The sequence below is a fragment of the Peromyscus californicus genome, unplaced genomic scaffold, assembly GCF_007827085.1.
Source record: "Peromyscus californicus insignis strain IS unplaced genomic scaffold, ASM782708v3 Scaffold_9__1_contigs__length_137607984, whole genome shotgun sequence".
NCBI classification, from domain to species: Eukaryota; Metazoa; Chordata; class Mammalia; order Rodentia; family Cricetidae; genus Peromyscus; species Peromyscus californicus.
Window position 1 is genome coordinate 76,282,864 of NW_026294617.1, and position 26,649 is coordinate 76,309,512.

The 26,649-nt window shown below is 47.3% G+C and overlaps 1 protein-coding gene across 1 annotated transcript in view; it reads right to left on the bottom strand.

Moving 5' to 3' along the window:
• Phgdh (phosphoglycerate dehydrogenase) overlaps window positions 1–7,591 on the bottom strand; it is a 29,197-nt gene extending 21,606 nt beyond the window's left edge. Inside the window, exon 1 of the mRNA XM_052730450.1 lies at window positions 7,340–7,591. Within this exon, the coding sequence (XP_052586410.1) occupies window positions 7,340–7,477 (138 nt within the window). The 5' untranslated portion in view covers window positions 7,478–7,591. The remainder of the gene's footprint in view (window positions 1–7,339) is intronic.
• Between the last annotated feature and the right edge of the window lie 19,058 nt (window positions 7,592–26,649).

A 26,649-nucleotide genomic window follows, 5' to 3' on the forward strand; every position in this document is an offset into this window, starting at 1 on the left:
TGTGGGAACGGACCGACTGCCCAAGAGCAGAGGTAGACTCCACAGTGACAGAATCCAAGGCTGGTCCAGGCAACGTGAGACCCGACCTTAACAGTTATACAAGCACTTCTCTGTAGCTCTTTATGCTTCAGGCAGCCTCAACGGTGTCTGGTCAGGGCTGTGGCACGGCCCCCTCAGGCCACCTCAAGCCCCTTAACGGCTGTGGTTTGGACAGAACAGAGTAGGAGATTCCAAGAAATATTCACGAGCTCATTCTGCAAATGAGAAACACACACCCAGCCACACCTGTCCCCCTAAAACCCAGTCAGCTCTGTAAACCTCTGTCACCACACCCCGGGGCCCTAGTTCTTTTCTTTCTTCCACTGGCTAGGTCACTGGTAGGTAGGATGACCAAGAAACCATCCAGACCCGGAAGTTCAGTGACAGATACTCTAAAATCTGCCAACACTTGCCGTAGTGGTACAGCCAATACCAGCCTGCACCAAGAGGGTGCTCCGACTTCCCCCTGTAGCACCCTAGCCCAATACTAGCCAGCGCCCAGTCAGAAAAAGAACACTGCTCCTGGCACACAGACGCCCACCACACTGGCCCCAATGAAGGATTCCCCTGCCTCTGACTGGATTTGATAGATGTCTGCTCCCTAACACTTCCTTATTGCTGTGACCCTTAGGGTGGGATGTTTGCTCACTTTTTCAGACGTTCAGATGAGCCGTCTGCTCCTCTCCCCTTTGTTTTGAGACAGCTTCATTGTAGACCAGGATGGCTCTGAATTCATAAAGTAGCCGGGGATGACTCTGAACTTTTGATCCTAAGTGATGGGATTTCCAGCACTCACTACCACATCCAGTTTATAAGGTGCCGAGGACGGAGCCCTGAGAAGGCAGGCAAACCCTCTACCAACTGGACCTACATCCCCAGCCCCAGACGCCCTGTGTTTAGTGGTCTTCCCCTTGACCTGCAGAGTCTGATCTCCTAGGCTTAAAGATTTCTATTTTGTTTTTCTCCCTGAGATAGGGTTTCTCTGTGAAAACAGTCCTGCCTGTCCTGGAACTCACTCTGTAGCCCAGGCTGGCTTCAACTCACAGAGATCCGCCTGCCTCTGCCTCCTGAGTGCTGGGATTAAACGTGTGAGCCACCACCATGGGGCTAAGCAATGTTTTTTAATTCAAGTGTTCACCTGAATTATTTTTGGCACCCTCCCTTTTCTCCACAGCCCCTTTAGCCTCAGTGCTGCACGCATAAGCCACATGTGAGCATCTCCAGTGACGGACCCCATTATCCCCATTTTTTGGGTCAAGAAACAGAGGCTCTGAGAGGCAACCTGAATTAGGTCACTGTTACAGATCTGAAGTCAGCCCCAAGAACTGGCATCTTTGATGCCGTAACTAGGAAAGAGACGGTGTCAGGATATCAAAATGATAAAGCCTGAGTCACAGGCAGGTAGGTGCAGAAACCAAACTGGAAACACTTCGGTTTGGAGGAGTGGGGAGTTGTGAGGAATGACTTTTTTAAAAGGGTACTTTACATCAAGCCCTGTGCTTCTCAACAGCCTAACTCATGGCCTCCATATAACAGACAGTAATCCAACACTAGAAGAAGCTGGGATGGAGCTCAACTCTTCTGAGAGTCCAAGTGTGCAGCCACTTCCCAAAGGCAGCATTTAGAGTCACTGTCAAAAGTATATGGTTCCTCCAGGAAAGCCTCTGAGGTCCCCAACAAAGGTCTGGGATCTTCAGCTACTCAGCTGTGAAGACACAGCTATGGGGCAAAGACCAAGGCCTCTAGAACACCCAGTGGCCTCTGGGCTGTGGACTAGCGCCTGCTGATGCTTTAGAACACTCGTTACATCAACTTCATCAACAAGAGTGATTAAGGATCGCCAGTAGGTTTTGGAAAGGGAGAAAAAGTTGGAAGGACCAGGAGAAACATAAGAAACACAGTGGGAAATCAACAGAAACAGGAACCTAGACCAACAGATCTATGGTGTGGTGACTAAATACTCCAGCACTGAGAAGACTCAGGCAGGACGGTTGTGAGTTCAAGACCGGCCTGGTGACAGAGCAAGCCACTGTCTTCAAAACAAACAGTAACACTAACATTCACGAAGTAGGAACTTATAAAGGCAGGAATCAAACGGAGGGGGAAAGACTGAACAACAGTGCTATGAAGATTTAGAGGGAAAATGCTTAGATTTAAGAATCCAGATGAGCTAAAGAAATTTAAAACAAAGCACTAGAGAAAAGTGTATATTGGGTTTTCTTAAGATCTTGGGATGACAGAGTCTTTTATAAGAAAGATACACATTGCAGAAACTGTAAGGAAATGGCCGTATTCTAAATGTAAACCTCTGCATGGAAAACTCTCTCATAAGAAGAATGAAAGACAATGGTCTTGATATGGAAAGAAAATCCCATGCAGAACCAAAAATAACCACGTTCCTCCAGGGCAAAAGAACTCAGTAAAGCGTCCGTGAAGACACAGGCTGGATGCAGACCTGTGCAAAGACCCTTCAACACCCGAGTGAGGGTGAGGAGAGCAAGGCAGAGCCGAGATGCAGGGGCACGGGAGCCTGAGGACGGCGGCCACAGACGTGAGGCTAGCCTGGGCTACAATGTGAGATCCTGACACTAAAAGAACAAAACAAGGGCTGGTGAGATGGCTCAGCTGGAAAAATGCCTGTTGCACCCAGGATCCCTTGGTGGGAGGAAAAAAACTGACATCCAAAAGTCGCCCCCCCACCACGCCTGCCCCCTTCCCCCACCCCCAATCTCTCTCTCTCTCTCTCTCTCTCTCACACACACACACACACACACACACACACACACACACACACACACACACACACGAAGATAGAGAGACAGATTTTTAAACCAAAAATGTAAATCTAGCAGTCACGGAGGCTGTTGGCCTTGGGTACACGGTGAAGCCCTGTCTCAGGAGAGAAAAGAGGTGAATTTTAAAAGTTCACTTTGTGGGGCTGGACAGATGGCTCCGTAGTTAAGAACATTGGTTGCTCTTCCAGAGGACCTGGGTTCCATTCCCAGAACCTACAGGATGGCTGGCTCATAAACATCTGTAACTCCAGTTCCAGAGAATCCAAATGCCCTTTTCTGGCCCCCTCAGGCACTAGGGCACCCACATGGTCCACAGACATACAAGCAGGCAAACATATCCGTACACATAAAATAAAAGCAGAATGTTAAAGGTTCACTTCATGTTTACTATTGGTAAAAAGGAAACTGACCATTCCCCGTTGGTGAGCACGTGGAGAAAGGGGAGTGGACCCTGCACATCCTTTTCGGGGGGGGGGGGGGGCGGGCAGCTGGGCAGTGTGTGGTGTAGCTGCACAAATACAGTATGATCACAGTATGGTGGCTTAGTGTGCCCCTCTGCAGCCAGCAAGCACACTTTAGGTAACTGATAACACACTAACATATGAAACCTGCCCTGGAACTGGCCAACCCTGGGAGAAGGGTCCCATCACAACTGACAAGCACAGGTAAGGAGCAAGCACGCACAGACCACCCAAGGAGTCATCCATCATCTTCCCACTCATTGTCTCCTCTAGGATCCAAAGCCCAGGCCCGGCCCTGTTCAAGGAATCCTGCCCAATCATTCCCCTGGGCTTGAGTACTCCCTCCAAGGCTGCCCCAGATTGAGAGACCACCCCCCCAGGAAACAGCCGCTGCGGAGGGTGGAGGCCTCCGGCCTGCCTTTTCTGATAGCCCCCGAGGACAAGCACAGCAACACTGCTCTGCTCTCTCTGGCTGGGTCTGCCCTGTGGGGCCATCACCCTGGCACTGTACTTTCCACCCACCAGTCGCAACCAGCTTTTGGCTCCGATAAACCCGAAGCTTCTCCAGCAAAACTGGCACAGATGTGCATCCAAAGTCCCAAGGGCCCAGAACCTACATTAGAGCCAACACTGGTCAGAGTTGGCCTCCTACAACATCAACTAGAAGCCAGTTCCTTGGCTTATTCAGTGCAAACGTACTGAGGCCACCAGCCCACCCACCTTGTGCTGAGCGCTCCAACCCTGCACTCCTAAACTCCGTCCCTACGTAGCTTATCCCTCAAAGACTCCTTCAGGGTGTCCTCCCCTCTTTTACGTACACAAACTACTGAACAACCCAAATGTTCACACCTAACCAAACTCCTCGTGGAGTGCTGGGATGAGAATGCTCTCCTTGGTCATGCTTGACGCATGCCTATAATCCAGGGCTCTGTTCCAGCACTCCAACACTGGGAAAAGGGCAGAATTTAAGTTGAAGGCTCTCAAAATCGAATCCTTCTACCCCCCACCCCCACCCCAGTGCCCGCTCTTTCCTCTCTGGGAATGCAAGCACCTTGATACAGGCACCTCCATGGCTCTTTGCCTCTTATTTCATCTGGAATGCGCACGGTCCACATTTGCCTACAAATTCCGTCATTCTGACTCCCAGGCTTTAGAGCTTGGAAACACCAAGCCACTGATCTGCTTGATTTACGGCTGTCCCAGAAAAGCTAATGCTAACTCAGCGAAAACCTATCCCCACCCCCTTTCTTCAAGTTCACACATGCTTCCTCTCCCAAGAGAACCAGCTTGGCCTTGTGGGTAAGTCCATTGTTGTTACCACTTAGTGCATAGGGCACATTGGTCAAGCTCTCCAGGTGATTCCCCTGTTGTAGGGAATACAGGTATGCCCTGGCTGGCCTGGAACACAGAGATCCATCTGCCTCTGCCTTCTGAGTACTGAGATTAAATGCATGAGCCATGACCCCTTGCCTCTCTCTCTCTCTCCCTCTTTTTTTTTTTTTTTTTTTTTTGGAGAAGGTCTTGCAATGTGGCAATCCTGATGTTCTAGCTTCTCAAGTGTGGCATGCTTCACCACATCCAGAGCTAAAAATTAACTATTTGCAAAGGGCTCAATTGTATGCATGTACAACACTCTCTCTCCCTCCCTCCCTCCCCCCTCTCTCTCTCTCTCTCTCTCACACACACACACACACACACACAGTAAGACCCTATCTCAAATAACAATAGTTATGTTGATGAATGAAAAAAGAAGCCAACCTCTAATTTGTGTCTTTATATTCATATATTCACATACACACGTGACTGAAACCCCATATATGAAATAAGACACTACCAACATGGCTGTCTCTATTATTTTCTACAACACTGATCATGACTTACGAAACTCAGTGGCCCCCCCCCCCCCCCCCCCCCCCCCCCCCCGGGTGCTGTGACTTGATGACTGGCAGTCTACCACTAGGGGAGAGAATTACGTTATCATCTCCTTCTTGGGCTGAGGGCAAACAGCCAGCAGGGGCTAACCCTTGCTTCTCACTGCAAAGGTTGAGGTGGGGAGGGCAGGAGGCAGGGCCAGACTACTCTGGAAGGAGATAAGTGAGGAGGGAGGGTAGAAGTGAGGATCCTTCCTCGGGTTAGCCAAGATTAATTAATTGGCACTCTGCACTGGGTATTTTGCCAAGGCAGACTGAAGGCTGAGAGCTCCTCCAGGGGCCAGCCAGTCACGTCAGCTGGCACCCACCTCTTCTAACCTGCCACGCGTATCCATCGCCTGAAAGCAGCCTGCATTTTAAGCGCCATACTCCCATCCCCACACTTCCAGGTGTTTGGTGAGGCCTTGGCCAGCTCCTCACTCTCCTCACGCCCCCTATTCCTGCCCCCTTTATTGGATATGACATTTCTCACTGCCACTGGAAAGCAGCAAAGCCCTGGCCAATGGTGCCCTGAAGTCCCCATTCCTGGCCACTGCTTCGATTTGAGAGCCAAGGTCACTGACACCAGGAGGTAATTGCTGGTAATTGCTCCATTGACAAGAGTCACACCCCGAGCCCCGCCCACCCATACCGTCCCCTGTAAGTCCCTTCTCCCACTTTCCAGTCTAGCTGGAACTGTCACCCGAGCAGCTGTCTCGGTGCTGGGCCCTGCTCCCCAGGTAACCTACAGTCTTCTTTCCTTTTTTTTATCAAGCTTTCCAGATACGGTCTCATTCTGTAGCCCAGGCTGGCCTCGAACTCACAAGAGATGCTTCCGACTCAGCCTCCTTAGTGCAAGGCACGAGCCAGCCAGTTCTTTTTCATGTTTTTCTTTTTGAGACAGGATCTCGGGCCGTCCAGCCGGCTGGGATCCATCTTGAGAGCCTTCTCCTTGCCTCCGGGGAGCGCTGGGGTTACAGGTGCGTGCCACCTGGCCTAGACTCCTCCAAGCTTCTTAAAGATCAGGACCAGAAAAGTCTGCGAATAAGGGTTGCTTGGGCACGTGGATATCAGCTTCACAGAGGAAGGGGAGGCGGGGCAGGGTCCTGGGAGAAACCGACAAGCGAGCAGTTTCCACGGCGGCCAGAGCAACCCCGCTTGGTCCCTGCGGTTTAAGGCCTCTCAGCCTGCCCAAGAGGAGGAGGCGCACATTCGCTTTGGCTGCAGGCCCTAGGCGGAGCACGTGGAACTTGGGGGGTGGGGCAGGACAGCTGAGAGGCAGCGAAGGAGACAGCATACCTGGATGGATCCGACCGGCAGGAAGGACAGGAACTGGAGAGAAGAGCTCACAAAATACCCCCACCCCCCACCGCAAACCTAAAGCAATGTCACCCAATTTAGCAAAACCTTTTCAAGGGAAAGGAAGGGAAAGACTTCAAGTTAAAACGATCAGAGGTTTACCCCGAAGACTTGGTAGAAATGTTCTTTCCCGATGGTGCATGGGACAATATTCTGATGGAGTGAAGTCGGTCCTGTTCGGCGATAAAGCCGACGGTGGAGGCCGACTCCAGGCGGCAGCCGCGTGGGCGGCGCGGGGCTCCGGCTGCACCCCCGGCCCGCCCCGAATCCAGCGAGCGCTCCCCAGAGGCCCAGGGCCCGAGAAAGCGCGCCAAGGTCTTGCATCAGACAACGGGCGGTGCGAGTCCGCAGCCACAGATGCCACGGGACCCGCATTGGCATAGCCAGCGCCCCCTGCCCCCACCCCAGCGGCCTGCCCTGGATGGGGAAGGGTCCCCCCCGTGCACGAGGCTCCGCGTGCGGCACCCCGAGGCTGGGCGGCCGGGCGCGAAGGCTCCGGAGCGGTTCTGGCATCCCGCGGTACCAGATGGGAGCAGCTACACTTTGCAACGCCGACAAGAAACACGCGGTTGCAAACAGCACGCAAAGTTTGCATCCTGCAGCCCGGGGCTGTTCATTCCTCTCCGCCTTTCCTCCCTCCCTCTGCTGGTCCCCAATCTCGGGAGGCCCCGGGACCAACAGATAAGACAGGGGAGGGCAGTCCTGGCACCCGTAAGGTCAGCGGGTTTGGTCATAAAGATGCCCGGTGACTTCGCTCGTCTCCGGCTCACCTTACCTGCAGCTCGGCTATCAGCTCCTCCTTGCTCAAGTTCTGCTTCTCCACTACCTGCAGCCCTCCATCTTGCAGGATCTTCCGGCAGCAGGGGTCCAGGCTGTCGCTGATGAGCACTTTGCGCAGATTTGCGAAGGCCATTGCTGGAGCAGGGCTCGGAATCAGTTGCTCTGGGTGGGCAAAAACACTTCGGCCAGGAAGCTGTAGGCAGGACTGGCTCCGGTGACTGGGCAGGGTTCTCGATCTCCCGCTCCCCCTTTACCCTCCCCCCTCGCGCCAATGGTCTCCTTTTGATTGGTCAGAAATGCTTAAACTCTGCCGGCTCCGCCCCCCCCCCCCCCGGCAGAGCCGCCTACTTTTTTTTTTTTTTTTTTCATCTGCCCCTGACTAATTTCTATAGCTGCGAATCTCGTACCTGCACCTGGTGAGCTTTAACACACATGATTTACGCAGACTAGCTGATTCATATCTGAAATAAACGGAGAAATAGGCGATCTCCACAAGAGAACTAAATCTCATAGTAACTTCTTTCCTCTTTAGGGCCCATTCACTGGGCTGGGTATTTACAGCTCTGTAGTTGAACATGATTAGCGTGTGCAAGGCCGCGAGTTCGATCCCCAGCAACACCCCCCCCAACACACACGCGCACACACACACATCCCCTTGTTCCTTAATCTCCACAGCATTTTTATTTGTGTGTGTGTGTGTGTGTGTGTGTGTGTGTGTGTGTGTGTGTGTGTGTACATGAGTTCCTGAGTTCAGAGGACAGCTTTTGAAAGTTGGTTCTTGACTTCCACCATTTGGACTCCGGGATTGAACTGTTGGTTTAGCCTTGCCTGAGCCCTTTTAAGACTTTTTTTTTTCTTTAAAGTACAAGGAGCAATGCTAGACATTAAAAAGGTAGCCCTAGACATCTGGTAGCCAAACACAGCACAGTACAAGCACAGACGGGTGCAAACCTAATTAAAAACAATGTGGAGGCTGAGCACGGTGGCACACACCTTTGACCCCAGCACTCCATCTGCAGAGGCAGGCGGATCTCTGAGTCGGAGGCCAGGCTGGTCTACAAAGCAAGCTCCAGGATAGCCAGGGCTACACAGAGAAACCCAGTCTAGAAAAAACAAAGCAAAACAAGCCAAAACAAAGAAACAACAACAACAATCCGTATGGCACTTCGTGAGATGTCACAAAGCTGTCAGCTCCAAGGTGATGGAATGAGAAATAATTAGTTTAATTGTTAATACTTCTTTTTCTTTTCTTTCAGTGTTGGGAGGGCATAACAGACGTTCAGCCAGGGAGCTGCACCCCAGCCCCTGTTTATAACTTAAATTATGCCCTTTTTTGCTTCTGAGGAGCCTGTGTTTTACACGTCAACTACCCCAAGTGTGAAACCACATCACCCAGCACACAGTAGGTGGCTTGAGAAGTTAACTTTTGAACAAAACATCTCCTGAACACTTACAATCTTACAATACGAAATGGCTGTGCTAGGCGCTCTTGGTGGGAAACACAGACCTGCCTCTGCCCCCCTTGCATTGCCTTTTTATTACCTTACATTAATACCATAATTAATTATATAAATAATGTGCTTCATTTTGGCATTTTTATACGTGGGTGTAGTGTACTTTGGTTATAGCCCTCTCTGGTCTTAATGAAATGAGAATACAAAAAGAAATACGATGCAAAATGTTGACAGTTTATATTACCTAAGACTCTGGGCTATAACCTGGATTATCGGCAGAAGCCACCATGCTCTGTAAAATGAATGTGGCTCAGGTTAACCTAGAACTGGGTATGTAGCCTAGGATGACCTTCGGTCTCCGCCTTCCGGGCTCTAGAATTACAGGTGAGTGCCACCACATCCAGTTTATCTGGTGCCAAGGATTGAACCCAGGTCTTCATGCATGGCAGGCGAGCACTCTATCACCTTGAATGCAACCTACTTTGAAGACGGCTCTAAGCCACATGAGAAATGAAACAAAACAAAAAAACTTAAGATAGCTAAGCTGGCCACTAGGTCAGTTGGAAGAGTGCTTGCTACAAATGCTAAATCCCCAGCGCCACATGGAACAGGCTGGATGTGGGCTCTTGGACCCTGTCTCAAAAAACACATGAGACCCTGCCTCAAAAAAATAAAAATAAACAAACATATGAGATATTTAAAAACTAAAGAAAATACCACATGATATAGGTGTAGAAAGCTGTCTGGGTTGCTGGTTCAGACAGTATCCAGAGAGTTTGATTTTTGTGTTTGTTTATTTATTAGTTTTCCAAGACGGGCTTTTTCTGTGTATCCCTGGCTGTCCTGGAACTTGAGGTATGTGTCACCACTGCCCAGCTCATTTTGTTTTCTGAACAAGACCTCGAGTATCCCAGCCTAGCCTAGAGCTTGCTACACATCTGAGGATGACCTTGAACTTCTGATCCCCCACACACACACCTCCACCTCTAGAGTGCTCAGATTACAGGCCCAGTTTTTTATGTGGGTCTGGGTATCAAATCTAGGGCGTTGTGAATGTTAGGTAAGTACTATATCAACTGAGCTACAACCCCAGCCAAGACTCCAAGCGTCTCATAGCTTCACCACAACTATGGGCCATTCCAGTGGGAGACCAGAGACAGGGCTGGGAAAGGCAAGAGCTGCCTATGCCTTTCCCTGAGAAACAGTTTACACTTAAATCTAGATGCAGTGTAGGCCAGGGATGAGGCAAGAGGATCACTTGAGCCCAGGAGTTCCAGGCCAGCCTGGGCAGGGTGAGGTGGGGGTGGGGGTGGGGTGGTCATGTCATTTATAAATAAAGTACAAGGGTGTGTAGTGATTTTACTCTTTTGAAGTTAAATGATTGATTTTTTTCTTTTTGGAAATGATCAATCAATCTGTTGAGTAAACTGAGCCCTGATTTTGCTATATGCACAGCATCCCTTATTATTATGCCCTCCAATCTTACATCAAACCCAAGTGAGAATATCTCTTTCATAACTGCATACTAGCAACTCCTCTGCTTGTGGGATTGTCTCCATCCACAAAACAGGAACTTTGACCTTCTTGGAAGACTTGAGGAAGTGGTTTTGACCTGTTCTCTAGACTTTCATTCCCTTCCCTCCTCTGGGCCCAGCCCCTAGGGAAGAGAGACTCTCCAGGAACTGCAGCTGCCCAGCTCCTCTGCCCATGGCTCTCAGGATAAGAGTAACTGGGGCTAGGCGGACTGGGAGGGCAGTAGCCTTCATTTCCTATTTGGAGCCCAGCTGTGACCTCCAAACCTGCATGGTGAGAAATAAAACAGAGAGTTTGAAGGGTAGAATATAAATGATTCAGCGGGGTTTGATTTCCAGCTTCTCGGATGGACAAGAAATTGACTCTAAAAATGCCTCTCCCAGCTTTTGCTTTCTTCTCTGGAATCTGAAACTGATAGCGTGGAAGTGTGTGTGGTGGGGAGGAGATAAAGCAGCGTTTGAATTAGTGTAACGTGTAGGGCTTCACTCTCAGGCAGCCTGTCAGTTGGGGAGTCGATAGATATTTGTCAAAACTGCTGAGAGTCCTGAAAATGAAACTTCAGTTTAGAAAAACCTCATGCCAAACTGGCATGGTGGCACATGTAGGTGATCTTAGCACTTGGGAGGTAGACACAACATGATCAGGGCCAAACCAAAACCAATTCCAGGGCTGGTGGCACACGTCTTTAATCCCAGCATTTGGGAGGCAGAGGCAGGCGGATCTCTGGTCTACAGAACTAGTTCTAGACTGCCAGGGCTACACAAAGAAACCCTGTCTCGAAAAACGAAAAACCAAACCAAACCACCAAAAGCAAACAAACAAAAAGCCCAACCAATTCCAGGCTGGCCTGAGCTACAGGAGATCTTGTCTCAAAATAAAACAAGAAATGACTTCTTGTTTTCTGTGAGCCCTTGAGCTGAGGTTGGCAGCTCCAATGAAGATCTCTGGCCTGTCAGAGGGGCCTCACTGATGTGCCTATGACCTTACAACCTGGCCCCAGGTCAAAGAGAGGAGCCCCCACAATGGGTCCTGCAGCTTAGCCTGGCTTACAGCTACTCCACCTCCTTCACTGAGTGGACTTCTCTGAGTTCCTTTACGTTCTAACCGGTTGTAGTATCAGGGTTCATGAATGCCCACCTAGCTATTCTCATTGAAAATTCAATCATGTAAGATCTGGTGTGTTGGACTGGAGAGATGCCACTCAGAGGTTAAGTGCACTGGCTGCTCTTCCAGAGGTCCTGAGTTCAATTCCCGGCAACCACAGGGTGGCTCACAACCATCTATAGTGAGATCTGGTGCCCTCTTCTGGCCCGCAGTGCGGGCATTCTTGCAGGCAGAACACTGTATACGTAATAAATAAATAAATCTTAAAAAAAAAAAAAAAAAAAAGAAAAGATTTTAAGAAGAAATCTGGTGTGTTACTGGCTACATTTCCAGTATCATGCTATGTACTTTTTTTTTGGACATGGTCTCTCTGCACAATTTTGACTTCCCTGAAACTCCCTGTATAAACCAGACTGTCCTCAAAAATCACAGAGATCCACTTGCTTCTGCCTCCGGGGTGCTGGGATTAGAGGTGTGCGCCACAACACCCAGCTCGAGCTTTATTCCAAGAAACTTTCCAACTAGCTTTGTGATGAGAAGGGGAAAGGAAAATGGGGGTTAGTCTAACAGACTGGTGGGACAGGAGTGTCCACGGCCTCCTGAACTTAGGGGGGCTGTCTGGGACACTTCACCTGGTTCAACTGAGTCTTACTGCTTCCTGTGCTGCAGAGGATGTAAGCTATGGAGTGTGGATGGTACAGTAAGTAACCTTGTGATCCGGATGCACTGGCTGGGGGCGGGGCGGGGGCGGGGCCTGGGCGGGATTTTACTGCCGCTTGGGACCAAGGCGTGGGGCCATCATATTTTGCCATTTTCCGTGGGATCCTTTTACGTGAAGAACTAGCCGTGCTGTCCATGTTTGTGAATGCTCTGGGTGAGATCAAGGGTTCCCTTAGATCTTAAATTGAAGATACTTTAAAATAAAGTGTTGCAAATCTAAGGGAGAGGATGCTTCTTAGAGTTTATATTCTGTTGAGGACAAAAACGTTAAAAACAGTAACCTGTGGGATGGCGAATATAGTTAAAGACCTATAAAAGCTGGGGGATGGGGAATGATGGGGAAGGGGTGTCGCCTTTAGACTTCATGTTCAGGGAAAGCCTTCCGGAGAAGAAGGTGCTTGGGCTGAGACTGATAAGAAGTTAGTTCTATGAAGAACTAAGGTGGTGGGGATATAGCTCAGTGATAGTGTCAGCAGCAGGGAGATGCAGCCCAACACTGTCACCAGCAGCCTGAGGAGTTCACTTCCTTCCCGCTTAGGGACCTCCACTTAAAGGCAGTGGTTCTCAACCTTCCTTGTGCTGCGACCCTTTAATACAGCTCCTCATGCTGTGGTGACCCCCAACCATAAAATTATTTTGTAACTACTTCATAGCTGTAATTTTGCTACTGTTAGGAATAGAAATGTAAATATTTGATATGTAGGATATCGAGACCCACAGGTTGAGAATTGCTGACTTAAGGAAACCTGAATCCTTGACTATGCTGCAGAAAAGAATTTAAGGGCAAGATAAAGGGAAGCAAAGTTTATTAAAATAAGGAAGAGTACACATTTAAGCATGAGCGGGGCAGGGGTGTGTGTGTGTGTGTTAGGAGAATTGTAGTCCATGAAAGTAAATATCAGTACATATCCAATATAGGGCTGTAGGTTTCTCCAGAGAATTACACTTAGGTGTCTTCACAATGGCCCTTCCTCTATAACCCTGAGGCTTTCTGAGTAAGAATTCTCAAGGGTTGTAATTTACACAAGGTTTAATGGAAAAACTAAGCTAGGGCTGCAGAGACAGCTCAGCAGTTGAGAACACTCACGCTCTTCCAGAGGATTCAGAGTTGATTCCCAGCATCCACACGGCAGCTTACAACCACCTGTAACTCCAGTTATCAGGGGACCCAATGCCCTCTTCTGGCCTCCAAGGGCACTGTGCAAACATATGTGGGTGCATGGACATAGATCCAGGCTAAACATCCACATACATAAACACTTTTAAACTTTTGAAACAGTATTTAACTGTAACCCCCTATAAAATCAAAATCAAAAAGCAGATCACATACTTGCACCATACCATGGCGCAGACCAAACATTTCCATTCCAAAAGGAAGGAGAGGGAGCATAGTGAGGGAATACTGAAGCAATGCAAGACCGAAACACTTACTCATGAAGTCTATTCACTGGCTTCTTAGGATCCCATGAGCATCTTGTTGTTAAATCACAATTTTATATGCAGAATAGTTATATGACAAATATTCGTTGGTCACTTTGAAGTGACAGATAAGTACATCCTGCTAAGTTTTCCCCACTTCCTGATAGATGGCTTTATAATTCCATTTATAGATGGAAAATCCGAGGTACATTGTTATATTTACTCTAGTCTCACAATTTGGAGACATGTAAATAATTTAAAAGATAAAGCTGAGATTATAGCACATCTTTGTATCTCTGGTTAACTTTAATTTTAGCCAATGAGGCAGGTGAGCACAGGGGATAGTTTAGTAACCTGGGACTCTGCTTGGTTTGGATTATGGACATTCCCACCCTTCTAACAATGCCTCTCATTTCCACCTGTGTGTGCTGTGCTCAAAGAGACCCCGCTGAGCAATGCCCCGAGCAATCTTGGACCCCCACCTTCCTTGAGCTACACTACTCTCTATACAGTCTATCATGAAGGGAAGTCGGGGCAGGAACTCAAAGACAGGAACCTGCAAGCAGAAACTGAAGCAGAGGCCACGGGAAACCACTTTTTATGGGCTTGCTGTCTGTGTTGAACTGTCTTATGTCCACTTGACACAAGCTAAAGTCATCTGAGAGGAGGGAACCTCAGTTAAGAAAATGCCTCCAGAAGATCAGGCTATAGGCAAGCCTGTAGGGCATTTTCTTAACAAGTGATTGATGAGGGAGGGCCTAGCCTGTCGTGGGTGGTGTCACCCCTGGTCTGGTGGTTCTGGGTTCTCTAAGAAATCAGACTGAACAAGCCAAGGAGAGCAAGCATCAGCTCCTGCCTCCGGGATCCTGCCCTGTTCGAGTTCCTGTCCCAACTTACTTCGATGATGGACCGTGATGTGGAAGTGTAAGTCAAATAACCCCATTCCTCCCTTACTTGCTTTAGTTCACTGTGTTTCCTCATGGCAATAGTGACTCTAAGACACTTCCCATGACTTACTTAGCTTTCTTTCTGTGCTGAAGAGTTTTATGTCAACTTGACACAAGCTAAAGTCATCTGAGAGGAGGGACCCTCAATTAAGACAATGCTTCCATAAGATTGGACTGTAGGCAAGCCTGTAGGGCATTTTCTTAATAAGTGATTGATGGGGGAGAGCCCCGCCCATTATAGGTGGGGCCATCCCTAGGCTGGTGGTCTTAGGGTCTGTAAGAAAGCAGGCTGTGAAAGTCAGTAAGCAGCACTCCTCCATGGCCTCTGCATCAGCTCCTGCCTCCAGATTCATGCCCTGTTTGAGTTCCTGTCCTCGCTTCCTTCAATGATGGACTACAGTGTGGAAGTGTAAGCCAAATGAACCCCTTTCTCCCCAACTTGCTCTTTGGTCATGGTATTTCATTACAGTAATAGAAACCCTAACTAAGACACTTTCTTATACCATGCAGGATCTCCTGCCCAGGGGTGATGGCATCATCCGTAGTGGCCTGGGCCCTCCCTTACCAATCACTGATCTAGAAAAGGTAACACAGACTTGCTTATAGGCAATTTGATGGCAATAGTGACCCTAACTAAGACATTTCTCATTACTTACTTAGCTTTCTTCCTGTTCCTAAATCAATCCTTTAATTAAGGTTTCCTTTTCCCATGTGATTCTAGTTTGTGTCAAAAAAAAAAACTAACCAGCACAGGGTGTGTGCAGCCAGTGAACATTACAGTCAAATCCGTTTTTTACCATCATATGCCTATGAACAATAGGGCGTGCATATAAATTCGCTATGGGAAGGGATATGCACAGTAGAAAAATGATTATATGACCCTATCTATCAATCTTAACAGAGGACCATCCTCATTACATCCTTAGTAGCCAAACTCCTCTTTCTCTTGACCCTGTGAAAGGAAGTCGCAAACAGTAACTGGGGCCCTTGGTTATCTTCACTCATGGAGCCTTCTGCTCCCTTGCAATGTATTTTGTTCTTTTCTGTTGCTTCCTAGCAGAGATGGTCATTTTGTATGGGCTTAACAACATGGATTTCCACTCACCAAGGCTGACCTGGTTAGAGCTGCTGCTGAGTGTCAGATCTATCGACAGCAGAGGCCAACTCTAAGCCCCCAAATATTGGACCATTCCCCAGGCTGACCAGCCAGCAACCTGGTGGCAGGTTGAGTACATTGGACCACTTCCTCCATGGACAGGACAACATCTTGTCCTTATTGGAGTAGATATTCTGGTTATGGATTGCCTTTCCTGCATGTAATGCTCTGCCAAAACTACCATCCGTGGACTTACAGAATGCCTGATCCACCGACATAGTGTTCCACACAGTATTGCTTCTGACCAGAACTCGATTCACAGCCAGAGAAGTGTGACAGTGGGCCCACGATCATGGAATCCACTGGTCTTCCCATGATCCCCACCATCCTGAAGCAGCTGGCCTGATAGAAAGATGGAATGACCTTTTGAAGACACGGTTACATCACCAATTAGGTGACAGTAGCCTGGAGGACTGAGGCTGGGGTCTTCAAAAGGCGGTATATGCTTTGAATCAGTGACCAATATGGTTGGTTTCTCCCACAACCAGGATCCAAGGTCCAGGAATCAAGGGGTGGAAAAGGGAACAGTCCCATTCACTATCCCCTAGTGACCCACTAGGAAAGTTTTTGCTTCCTGTTCCTACAACCCTACCTTCTGCTGGCCTAGAAGTTTTGGTTCCAGACAGGGAAGTGCTCTTTCCAGGAGCCACAACAAACTTTCCATTGAACTGGAAGGTCAGACTTCTTCATGGTCACTTTGGACCTCTAATGCCCTTAAACCAACAGGTTAAGAAGGGAATAACAGTGTTAGGAGGGGTGATTGATCCAGATTGCCATGGGGAAATTGGATTGCTTCTCCAGAACGGAGGTAAGAAGGATGATGTCTGGAGAGCAGGCGATCCTTTGCGGCATATGCTGGTGCTACCGTGCCCTGTGATTGAAGTCAAAGGGAAACTACAACAGCCCAATCCAGGCAGCATGACAAAGGGCACAGACCCGTCAGGAATGAAGGTGTGGGTCACTGCTCCAGGAAAAGAGCCAAGGCCTGCCTGCTGAAGTGCTTGCAGAGGTTTGAGGAAATATAGAATAGATAGTAGAGGAAGGTAGTTCTAAATACCATCTAAGGCCAGGTGACCAGCTGCAGAACCGAGGATTATAACAGACATGAGTGCTTCCGTTGTATTTTGTTAAGAATGTGTTTGTACAGATACTTGTGTTTTCTTTCATTTACCTTATCATATGTTGTAATGTCAATTAAGAGAATATTAATGGTTATCATATGTAAGTTTGAGATACTAGAAGCATATCTCCCAAGAACATTACAACTATTCTAGATTTATAATGCATTTGTGGTTGTATGAGGGATAGCTATATTATGTGTAGGCATTATTATGACCTGGTTATTTTTTTTTTCATTTGGAAATTAATCACTACATAAAGACATATGATTGTGTGTCAAATTGACAAGGGGTGGATTGTGATGGCTATTCTTGGTTGTCAACTTGACTGTATCTGGAATGAACTATATTCCAGAAATGGAGGGCACACCTGTGATCTAGGATCTTGAGGCAGAAAGACAGCATGCCATTGATCTGGATCTTGAGGCTGGACAGCACATGCCTTTAATTCAGACCTTGAGACTGGATGACACACACTTTTAGTCCAGACATTGAAGCCAAAAGGCACACCTTTAATCTGAGCCACCCCTTCTGTTGGAAGCCTGTATAAGGACTGTTGAAGAAGGAAGGGTGTGTTCTTTGCCTGTTTGCCCTCGCCTCAGTTAGCACATTCAATTCATTCTTCCAGATCCCAACAGACCAGCTGAGACACCCAGCCTCGTGGGACTGAGCAGCCTCTAGATTCTTGGACTTTCCATTTCTAGCCATTGTTGGAGTGCAGTCTATAAGTCATTCCAATAAATTCCCCACCCCATTGCTGTGGGATGGTCTGTATGTCAAATGTGTTGCTGATTGGTCAATGAATAAATCACTGATTGGCAGTGGCCAGGCAGGAAGTATAGGCGGGACTAACAGAGAGGAAAATTGAGAAAACAGGAAGCTGGGAGGGGGAGACACTGCCAGCCGCCATCAGGACAAGGAAGATGTAAAGTACCGGTAAGCCACAAGCCACGTGGCAAGGTATAGATTAATAGAAATGGATTAATTTAAGCTGTAAGAACAGTTAGCAAGAAGCCTGCCACGGCCATACAGTTTGTAACCAAAATAAGTCTCTGTGTTTACTTGATCGGGTTTGAGCGGCTTGGGACTGGCGGGTGAGAGAGATTTGTCCTGACTGTGGGCCAGGCAGGAAAACTCTAGCAACACCCCATATCTATCTATCTATCTATCTATCTATCTATCTATCTATCTATCTATCTATCTATCTATCTATTGAGAGATTTATCTTGTAAGTTCTGGGACTCTAGAGAACCCTGACTAATACACTTCTTTAGAATAAAGCTTTCCAGGTAGTTTGCAATCTGTATGGGCCTTTGTTACATTATTTAACAAAAGATTGAGCACCTGGAACTTGGAGATGGAGTCAGAAGGATCAGAAATCCAAGGCCCACCTCAGCTATATGAGAGTTTGGGGCCAGCCTAGGCATCATGAAATTCAAGTGTTCCCAGCGGTATGATGCCAGAGGGCTTTTGCAAATGAAATTATCTTGAGGATTTTGAAAGGAGAATATTCTGGGTCATGTGGGTGGGCTCAATATAACCACAAGAGGACAGAGGAAGAATTGTAATTGCCTTGGCAGAAGGGAAGATATCCTAAAGAGAAACCATTGTGCCCTCTCTGTGGTTAACAGATTACTGAGACACATGGACCCCAAAGAATCGGCATTTCCCCATTAATGGCATGCTGGCAGCCCAGTGACAGCCAGAGGAAGGACATGGTACCCAGGAAGAGACTTCATATACTTCCGACAACTGAGCAGATCACCTTGCAAGGAAGATGAAGGAAGGGGGCCACAATCCAAGGTGTCTTCTAGAACAGATGGTTTCTAGAAAGAGAAAATGGCAAAGAAAAGGCCTGTCTCCTAGCCTCAAGAAGGACCAGCTCTGGTGATGCCTTGACCTCCCTCCAGGGAAATTGTTTGTTTGTTTGTTTGTTTTTTCCTGCACTATAGAATTGTAGTGAATGAATGTTTATTGTTTGAATTCGCTACAGTGGCAACGGGGAACACCTACTCAGAAACAAGGAAAGGATGAAAAGAAGGAATTACATCAGAGCAGCTGAGATAGACAGCATGCTTAAAAGATAGGGAGGGCGAAGGGAACAATGGGCTCCCCTGCCGTTCCTCATGAACCACATTTACATTCGAAGAACAATGGGCCTGAACTGGATGCGGTGGCTCTCAGCTGCAATCCTAGCACTCTGGAAGCTGAGGCAGGAAGGCTGCTAGAATTCGAGGCCCGCCAAAGCTACATGGTGAGTGCCAGTGCTCCTGGATGAGTTTGTACATGTAACAAACAAACAACAACAAAACAAAAACAAGAACAGTGGAGCTTAGGGTGGAGCTCAGGGTGGAGCACTTGCCTGCTGCCCCCAGCACTAACGGCCGCCCAAGCCTAAAGTGAGGTGGATGGATGAGACTCGGAGCGCTCTTCCCCACCCTGGCATCCTTGCTCCTCAAGCACCTGCTTCCTGGAATGATTGGTGCAGCCAGAGGCCAGAAATGAAAGTATTCACTTAGTGAAAAGGCTTAGGTGTTGAGCATTTTGAATGGGGGCCGTTTATATAGATGAATTCTAAGGAACTTTTAAGGGTAGAGGGGAAGTTCTTGAGTCTCAGGGAATGCTGCTTAAATGTTTCTAGGGGATGGAGGGGACAGATGAGAGGGGGGTGATTCATTCCCTCCTGTCACTAGCTTTTTCTCTGAATATCATGTGCTTAAATAACTTCCAGGACTGAGGGTGCTCATGTCCTTGTATTGGTAGAGTGTTCCTCTAGTGGAAGCAATAAACGTCAAATAATTACACAGACGAGGATCTGGTTATAACCTGGCATACGGATATCCTAAAATTGGTTCTTTGAGAATCTTTCATTTAAGAGCTTAGGTACTGCTGGGGAGGAGGAAGGTTTCTTTCAAAGCTTGAAGCTCTGATGAGATTAGAAGACAGAACAAACATTAACAAAGCCTTTTGACCCTTTCAGAGAACAGAGAGAAAAGAACCTCCAAGCAGAGGAAGCCCTGTGAGTTTTCTGAGATTTGGAATGGGGGTGGTGATGGGGGGGCAGCAAGCATATTCATAAAACTAAATGAAGCTCTGTGACCAGAGCCTAGACAGCTGGGTAAACCCAGAGCATCCTCTGTACCTTCAGGATCATCCTCAAATGAGCAAATGAGGTGGGTGGAGGGACCCGGAGAACTCTTCTCTCATCCAGCCATCTTCACTGTCAAGCACCTGCTTCCTGGAATGATTAACGGAAGCCAAAGATGATGGGTAAGGTGGACCATCCCCAACCAGTTGCAAAGGCTTGGTTGCTCTTCTTGGAAGAGCTTACAGACCGCTTGACCACAGCTGTGATTTCAGGGGTGTTGATTAACGGGGTGTTAAGCTGTCTTAGGCCCTTTAACAACCATTTACTATCCACTCTATGTAAGCTAACATTTGCCCATTCGATAAAACTCATGGTCATTATAATCGAGCCTGACAGACCTCTAGTCTCCACCAGCCTCGAAGCCAAGAACACAACAAGATAGCATATGATTGTATCTGCATCCTGTATGGCTTTTGTGATACAGTTCCTAAAGGCACTGATTTAGAATGTCTTTTGTTCTGTGACTATAAAAGTTCCTGTGGCTGCTGCCACCATGGAGATGTTATTCAGTGCAATTCAGGAAGCTGAGAAAGGAGGATTATGGGAGAAGACCAGCCTGAACTACACAGCAAGATTGTGTGTGTGTGTGTGTGTGTGTGTGTGAGAGAGAGAGAGAGAGAGAGAGACAGAGACAGAGACAGAGACAGAGACAGAGAGAGACAGAGAGAGACAGAGACAGAGACAGAAAGAATGAGACAGAGAGAGAGGAGCAATGTTTAAGACAGAGAGACACTACATGGAATGAACAGCTGATTAGATATAATAGAAGACAAAATAAAAGAAATATATGGTGGCCATCATCTGTATTCCTAGCCTGGGTAACATGAGCTAGCATGAACACATATGAAAATTAACTACTATCAAGATTAACTAAAATGAGGCCCACATAGAAACAAAACAAAATAAAACATGATAGAGTTCTGAAAGGCAGGCAGGGATAGAGTGAGTGAAAAGATACTTGAAGTAAAAATTGCCCTCACTCCTTCCAAGCTTGATGAAAGTTATCAACCATAGAAGCTCAGCCCAGGCACAAGCTAGCCAAAGACTACCTTAGCAACCAAGGTGGTGTGGTGCTATACACCTGTAATACCTGCACTTGGGAGGCTAAGGCAGGAGGACCATGACCTTGAGGCCAGCCTGGGCTACAGAATGTGAGACTCTACCTCAATGAAAAGCAAAACAAAAACCAACCAAACAAAAAACATAGATGAATAAAGAAAGAAAAGTAAACTCCGCTAGGCATGATGTCTCTTGCTTGAAATTCCCCCACTTAGGAGGACCAGGAGCTCAAGGTCATCCTTGCATACGTTCCTAGCTTGAGGCCAGCCTGGACCAATACAAGGAATACTGACTCAGAAGTTTTTTATTACCATATATTGCTGTGGGATGGTCTGTATGTCAAATGTGTTGCTGATTGGTCAATGAATAAATCACTGATTGGCAGTGGCCAGGCAGGAAGTATAGGCGGGACTAACAGAGAGGAAAATTGAGAGAACAGGAAGCTGGGAAGAGAGACACTGCCAGCCGCCATGATGACAAGCCGCATGTGAAGTTGCCGGTAAGCCACAAGCCACGTGGCAAGGTATAGATTAATAAAAATGGATTAATTTAAGCTGTAAGAACAGTTAGCAAGAAGCCTGCCACGGCCATACAGTTTATAACCAATATAAGTCTCTGTGTTTACTTGATCGGGTTTAAGCGGCTTGGGACTGGCGGGTGAGAGAGATTTGTCCTGACTGTGGGCCAGGCAGGAAAACTCTAGCAACAATATATTAATTATGCACAGTAATTGGTTTTATTATATTTTCATTCATGTATGCAGTGTACTTTGATATTGTTCATCCTCACTACCTTCTCCTGCCTCCTCTCCCGCTCTCCTCCTCACAACCAGCCTGTGGTGATATATTACATACCCTAATAAAGTTGCCTGAGGATCAGAGGACAGAGCCAGCCACTAGATTTGACATAGATGTCAGGCAGTGGTGGCACATGCCTTTAATCCCAGCACTTGAGATCTCATGCCTTTGCTTGGGGAGCACACACACCTTTAATCTAGGAAGTAATATGGCAGGGCAGAGAAAGGTATATAAGGCATGAGAAAACAAGAATTCACTCTCTTTAGACTGAAGGTTTCGGAGAGGTAAGAACTAGTGGCTGACTGTTCTGTTTCTCTGATCTTTCAGCTTTTACCCTGATATCTGGCTCTTTTTTTTTTTTTTTTTAATTAAAAGACCATTCAAGATTCGAAAAACACCAGCCTCCTTTCTCCTTTCACATCGTCTGCAGGAAGTGACCCAATGAGTTCAATTTAGGTTGTTTACATGAACGTGACGGGCAACTTATCAGAAGCTACACACTGATGAAAATGTCTCCTTCTCACCAGCAACCATTAGCTGCTAATAGCTCCTCAATGAAGGGCAGGGCCTTGTGAGCCCCTCCCCCCACTGATTGTTAACTGCCGGTAAGTCCTCCGAGTGGGGGGGGCCTTGTGAATCTCTCCCCACATTCACTTGCTGAGGATTCAAGAGTGCAGTGGCCATGCCGTGCCAGGAGGACAGCATCCCACCACACCCCTGTCCTTCCTCCCCCTTACATTCTTTCCAACTCTCTTCTGCGATCGATGCTCTCTAACCATTGGAATTTGATAGAGATATCTTTGTTAAGAGTTGAGCATCCACCATCATCGAGTCTCATCCTCTGACCAGTCTTAAGTTTCTGCACTAGCTGATGACCGTTGTAGACAACAGCACTAGCCTACGGGCATAAACATTTTTTTTTTACAAGGCAATTTGATAGACAAGGTTTCAATTTTTCAAAAATTAAAAGAAAGCAAAAAAACCTTAAAGGTAGCTGTGATGGGGAATAGAAATCATGACCCACAGAAGGAAACTAAGAAAGAACACAGTAAAACGTGGAAGTATGGAGAGGAAGAATCCACCAACCTAAAATTCTATACCCAGCAAATACATCTTTTAAAAATAAACCACTGTTTTTAAACACAACAAAACTGAAAGAATTAGTGTGGCAGATTACACTTGTAGTCATCCTGGGTCTCAGGACTCCGGTGTACAAGATCGCCACACTTGGAGGCCAGCCTGGGCTAAGGAAGCCTAGATCTTTGGGGACTAGTATTCCCAGAAGGCTCCATGGACTGACCAGGCAGGCATTCCTAAAGGATAGACTGAACTAGACACTAAAGAAGGGGGGCACTTCCAGAAGTTCTGAAGAGTGGATGTAGAAGCTGTAATATGCTTAGGATGTTTATGGAGGTGAAGATGCGGGAGACTGGACAGCTGTGGCAGAGCTGTGTGTTGGGGCAGGAAAGAAAGGGCATTAGGTTGGGAAAAGTAGGTTCTAGAAAAACCTTTTATGTAGAAGAGGGATTTTAGTTTTGACTTTTGTTTTGTTTGTCAATTGAGGTCTCTGTAGACATTGCTGGCCTGGAATTCTAACGCAGCCCTAGTGGTGATCCTCCCTCTACCTCCAAAGTGCTAGGGTTACAGGTATGAACTATGACCCCTGACCTGGAGAGTGTTTGGTGCAGCGATTGACAAGTTAGAAAGGAGGACGTAAGACAGACTAACGTAATGGGTGATTTCAGTAATTAAACTGTGACCATATTTCATTAGCCACTTGCTCCAACTAACCAGGTGTTAGGGAATGTGTAGTGTGTATGGGAAACAGCAGGTTTTTGTGTTCCCTGTAGGGCAAACAGGCATGTGAGGAATTAAATGGGCAAATACAGTGTACATGGCTCCATTATAACTGCAGTAATCGGAAGCTGTCCATGGACTCGTCTGCAGGTTGGGTGGATGCATTCTCACTCTGTGACTTGTCAGTCTTTCTTTTGCTCTCATGTCTCCTTGCTTTGTCCATCTGAACAAGGTTGTAAGAAACACCTCAAAAGCACTGGAGCATATTGTGTGGTTTTATGTGGAGGAATATCTCTCTCTCTCTCTCTCTCTCTCTCTCTCTCTCTCTCTCTTTCTCTCGTTTTTTGGTTTTTGGTTTTTGTTTTTTTTGAGACAGCATTGTGCTGGCTAGCTGTCCTGGAACTCACTCTGTAGACCAGTCAGTCTGTCCTGGAACACAGAGATTCTCCTGCCTCTGTCCCTCGAATGCTGGGAATAAAGGTGTGCGCCACCACTGCCCGGCAGGATCTGCATCCTTAAGTAGCTCATTGTATACGGGCCTTGTGGGCCACAAGGAAACCAGCTGCACTGTTACAAAAACAGTGGCAAAGGACTCTGATAAGCGGGATGCAAAAGCTCATGCCCATCACCTCAGCACCAAGGCAAGAGGATTTCAGCAAGTTTGAGGCTAGCCTAGGATACATAGTGACTTCCAGGCTAGCCTGAGTTACATAGCAAGATCTGTCTCAAACAAACAAAACCAGGGTTCTGGTGAGCAGGCTTCGTGATGTTTTAATAGAAATCAGATTGGCTAGCTGGACCACAGGTCTGGGTTGAGGATGGAATTTACAGGTCTATGTACCTTATTATTGTTATTAGACAAGGTCTCACTATGTAGTCTCTGGTAGCCCTGAAGTTAATCCTGCCTCCACCTCCCAAGTAGTGGTGGGATTACAAATGTGCACCACTGCACCTCACTCTGAGACAAACAAACAAAATCCAAAAACTCTCTTGAGCAATGATAGAGAGATGCGAGGTGCTGGAAGGTGGCACATCCCAAGTCCAGAGGGTACTGGAAATCAGTACGGTTCCCATCCCCTGCCCCCATGGCTCGCTCTATGCACCTCTTCCTTGGCTGTTCCTATATCCTATAGAATCAGTTAATAAGCTGTTTCAGAATTCACTGAGGTATACTAGTGAACTACTGAATGTAAAGAAGGGTGTGGGTGCTGGATTCCAAGTGGGTAGATGGGAAGTCTGGATTGCCATGTGACTGGCATCTGAAAGGGTGTGTTTTGGGTTGAGCCTGAAACTTCTGGGTCTGCACTGACTGAAGCTGCACTCTGAAATGTCAGCAGAGCTTTTGGAAACTTAGTTAGTATTGGAGAAGTGGTTTCTAAAGTTGGGAAGCTATGTATGACACAGAGCCTTGCACCCCAAAGGATACAGGAGCCTCCAAATCTCATCTGATATACTGGAGGGGCACTCTGCACCCTACATCCACTGAGACCTGCAGAGTCTGAGTCCCCCATTTGTGCATCATTTACACTTTGGGAGGCCTTGGTATGGGGTTCCTGCAGGCCCAGGAGGTCTGTGATGGTTAGTTTTCATTATCAACATCTCTGGATTAGCAGACCTAGGAAATGGACCGCTGAGTGGATTTATAAAAGTGTTTTCAGAGAGGCTTAACTGAGGATAGAAGACTCGCCCTGAATATAGGGAACAGAGTCTCATGTGGTGGGGGCTCTGTCAGAATAACAAGGAGAAGGTGGCAAGATGGCAAGATGGCTCATCAGGTAAGAATTGATACCGCTCTTGTAGAGGATCTGAGTTCAGTTCCCAACACTCACATTGGGCCTTGCACAACCACCAGTAACTCTAGCTCCAGGGGATCCTACAGCCTTTTCTGGCTTCTGGGGGAAATTGCACTCCCATGTACAAATTCAAACAGACACAATGCACACACATAATTAAAAACTTAAATCTTTTTTTAAAGAGAAAAGGTGAGCTGAGCACTCATTTCTCTCTGCCTCCTAACTGTGGACACCCTATGCCCAGCTGCCCCAGACTCCTTCTGCCATGGCTTCCCTGCTATGGTGGACTGCGTCTCTTCTTGGTTTCTTTCTTAGGTTGCTTCTTGTCAGGCATTTGGACACAGCACCAAGAAAAGTAAGTAATGCAGGTCTGTGCACAGGCTTTGGGAGGAGCTGTGCTCATACACCTCAGACTCTCTGAGGAGCTTGTGACCAATGGCTTTAGAAAACTTCCCATAACTGTCAGCAAGGCTAAGTTAAGGGATCAAACACTCTCTCTCTCTCTCTCTCTCTCTGGTGTGTGTGTGTGTGTGTGTGTGTGTGTGTGTGTGTGTGTGTGTGTGTGGTGAAAGAGAGCGAGAGAGAGAGAGAGAGAGAGAGAGAGAGAGAGAGAGAGAGAGAGAGACGCACAGGAATATTAAGACTGAATGTAGACCCTGGCACACTATATGCAATATCTGTTTTTTTTTAAAGATTTATTTATTTATTATGTATATAGTGTTCTGCCTACATGTATGCCTGCAGGCCAGAAGAGGGCACCAGATCTCATTACAGATAGTTGTGAGCCGCCATGTGGTTGCTGGGAATTGAACTCAGAACCTCTGGAAGAGCAGCCAGTGCTCTTAACCTCTGAGCCATCTCTTCAGCCCCAATATCTGTGTTTTGTTTACACAATTGTAATATACTGAAGTCTGTATGTCTACATCACACTTATCTTTCATTTATTTTTTTCCAGGACAGCATTTCTGTGTAGCTCTGGCTGTCCTGAACTCACTCTGTAGACCAGGTTGGCCTCGAACTCAGAGATCTGCCTGCCTCTGACTCCCAAGTGCTGGGATTAGAGGCAGGCACCACCACTGCCCAGCTCAAACCTTTTTAAAAGCCCAACTAGCTAAAGAATTCCTCAGTTCCAGCATACAGTACTTGGTTAGAATCAGTGGAACAGCCCAACTAAAAACTGCACAATTAAAAAAAATGCTTCACTGTTGTGAAACTCTCAGAGTGCAGGGACCTGACGTGGTTCAAGTGCATAGAAGAGCA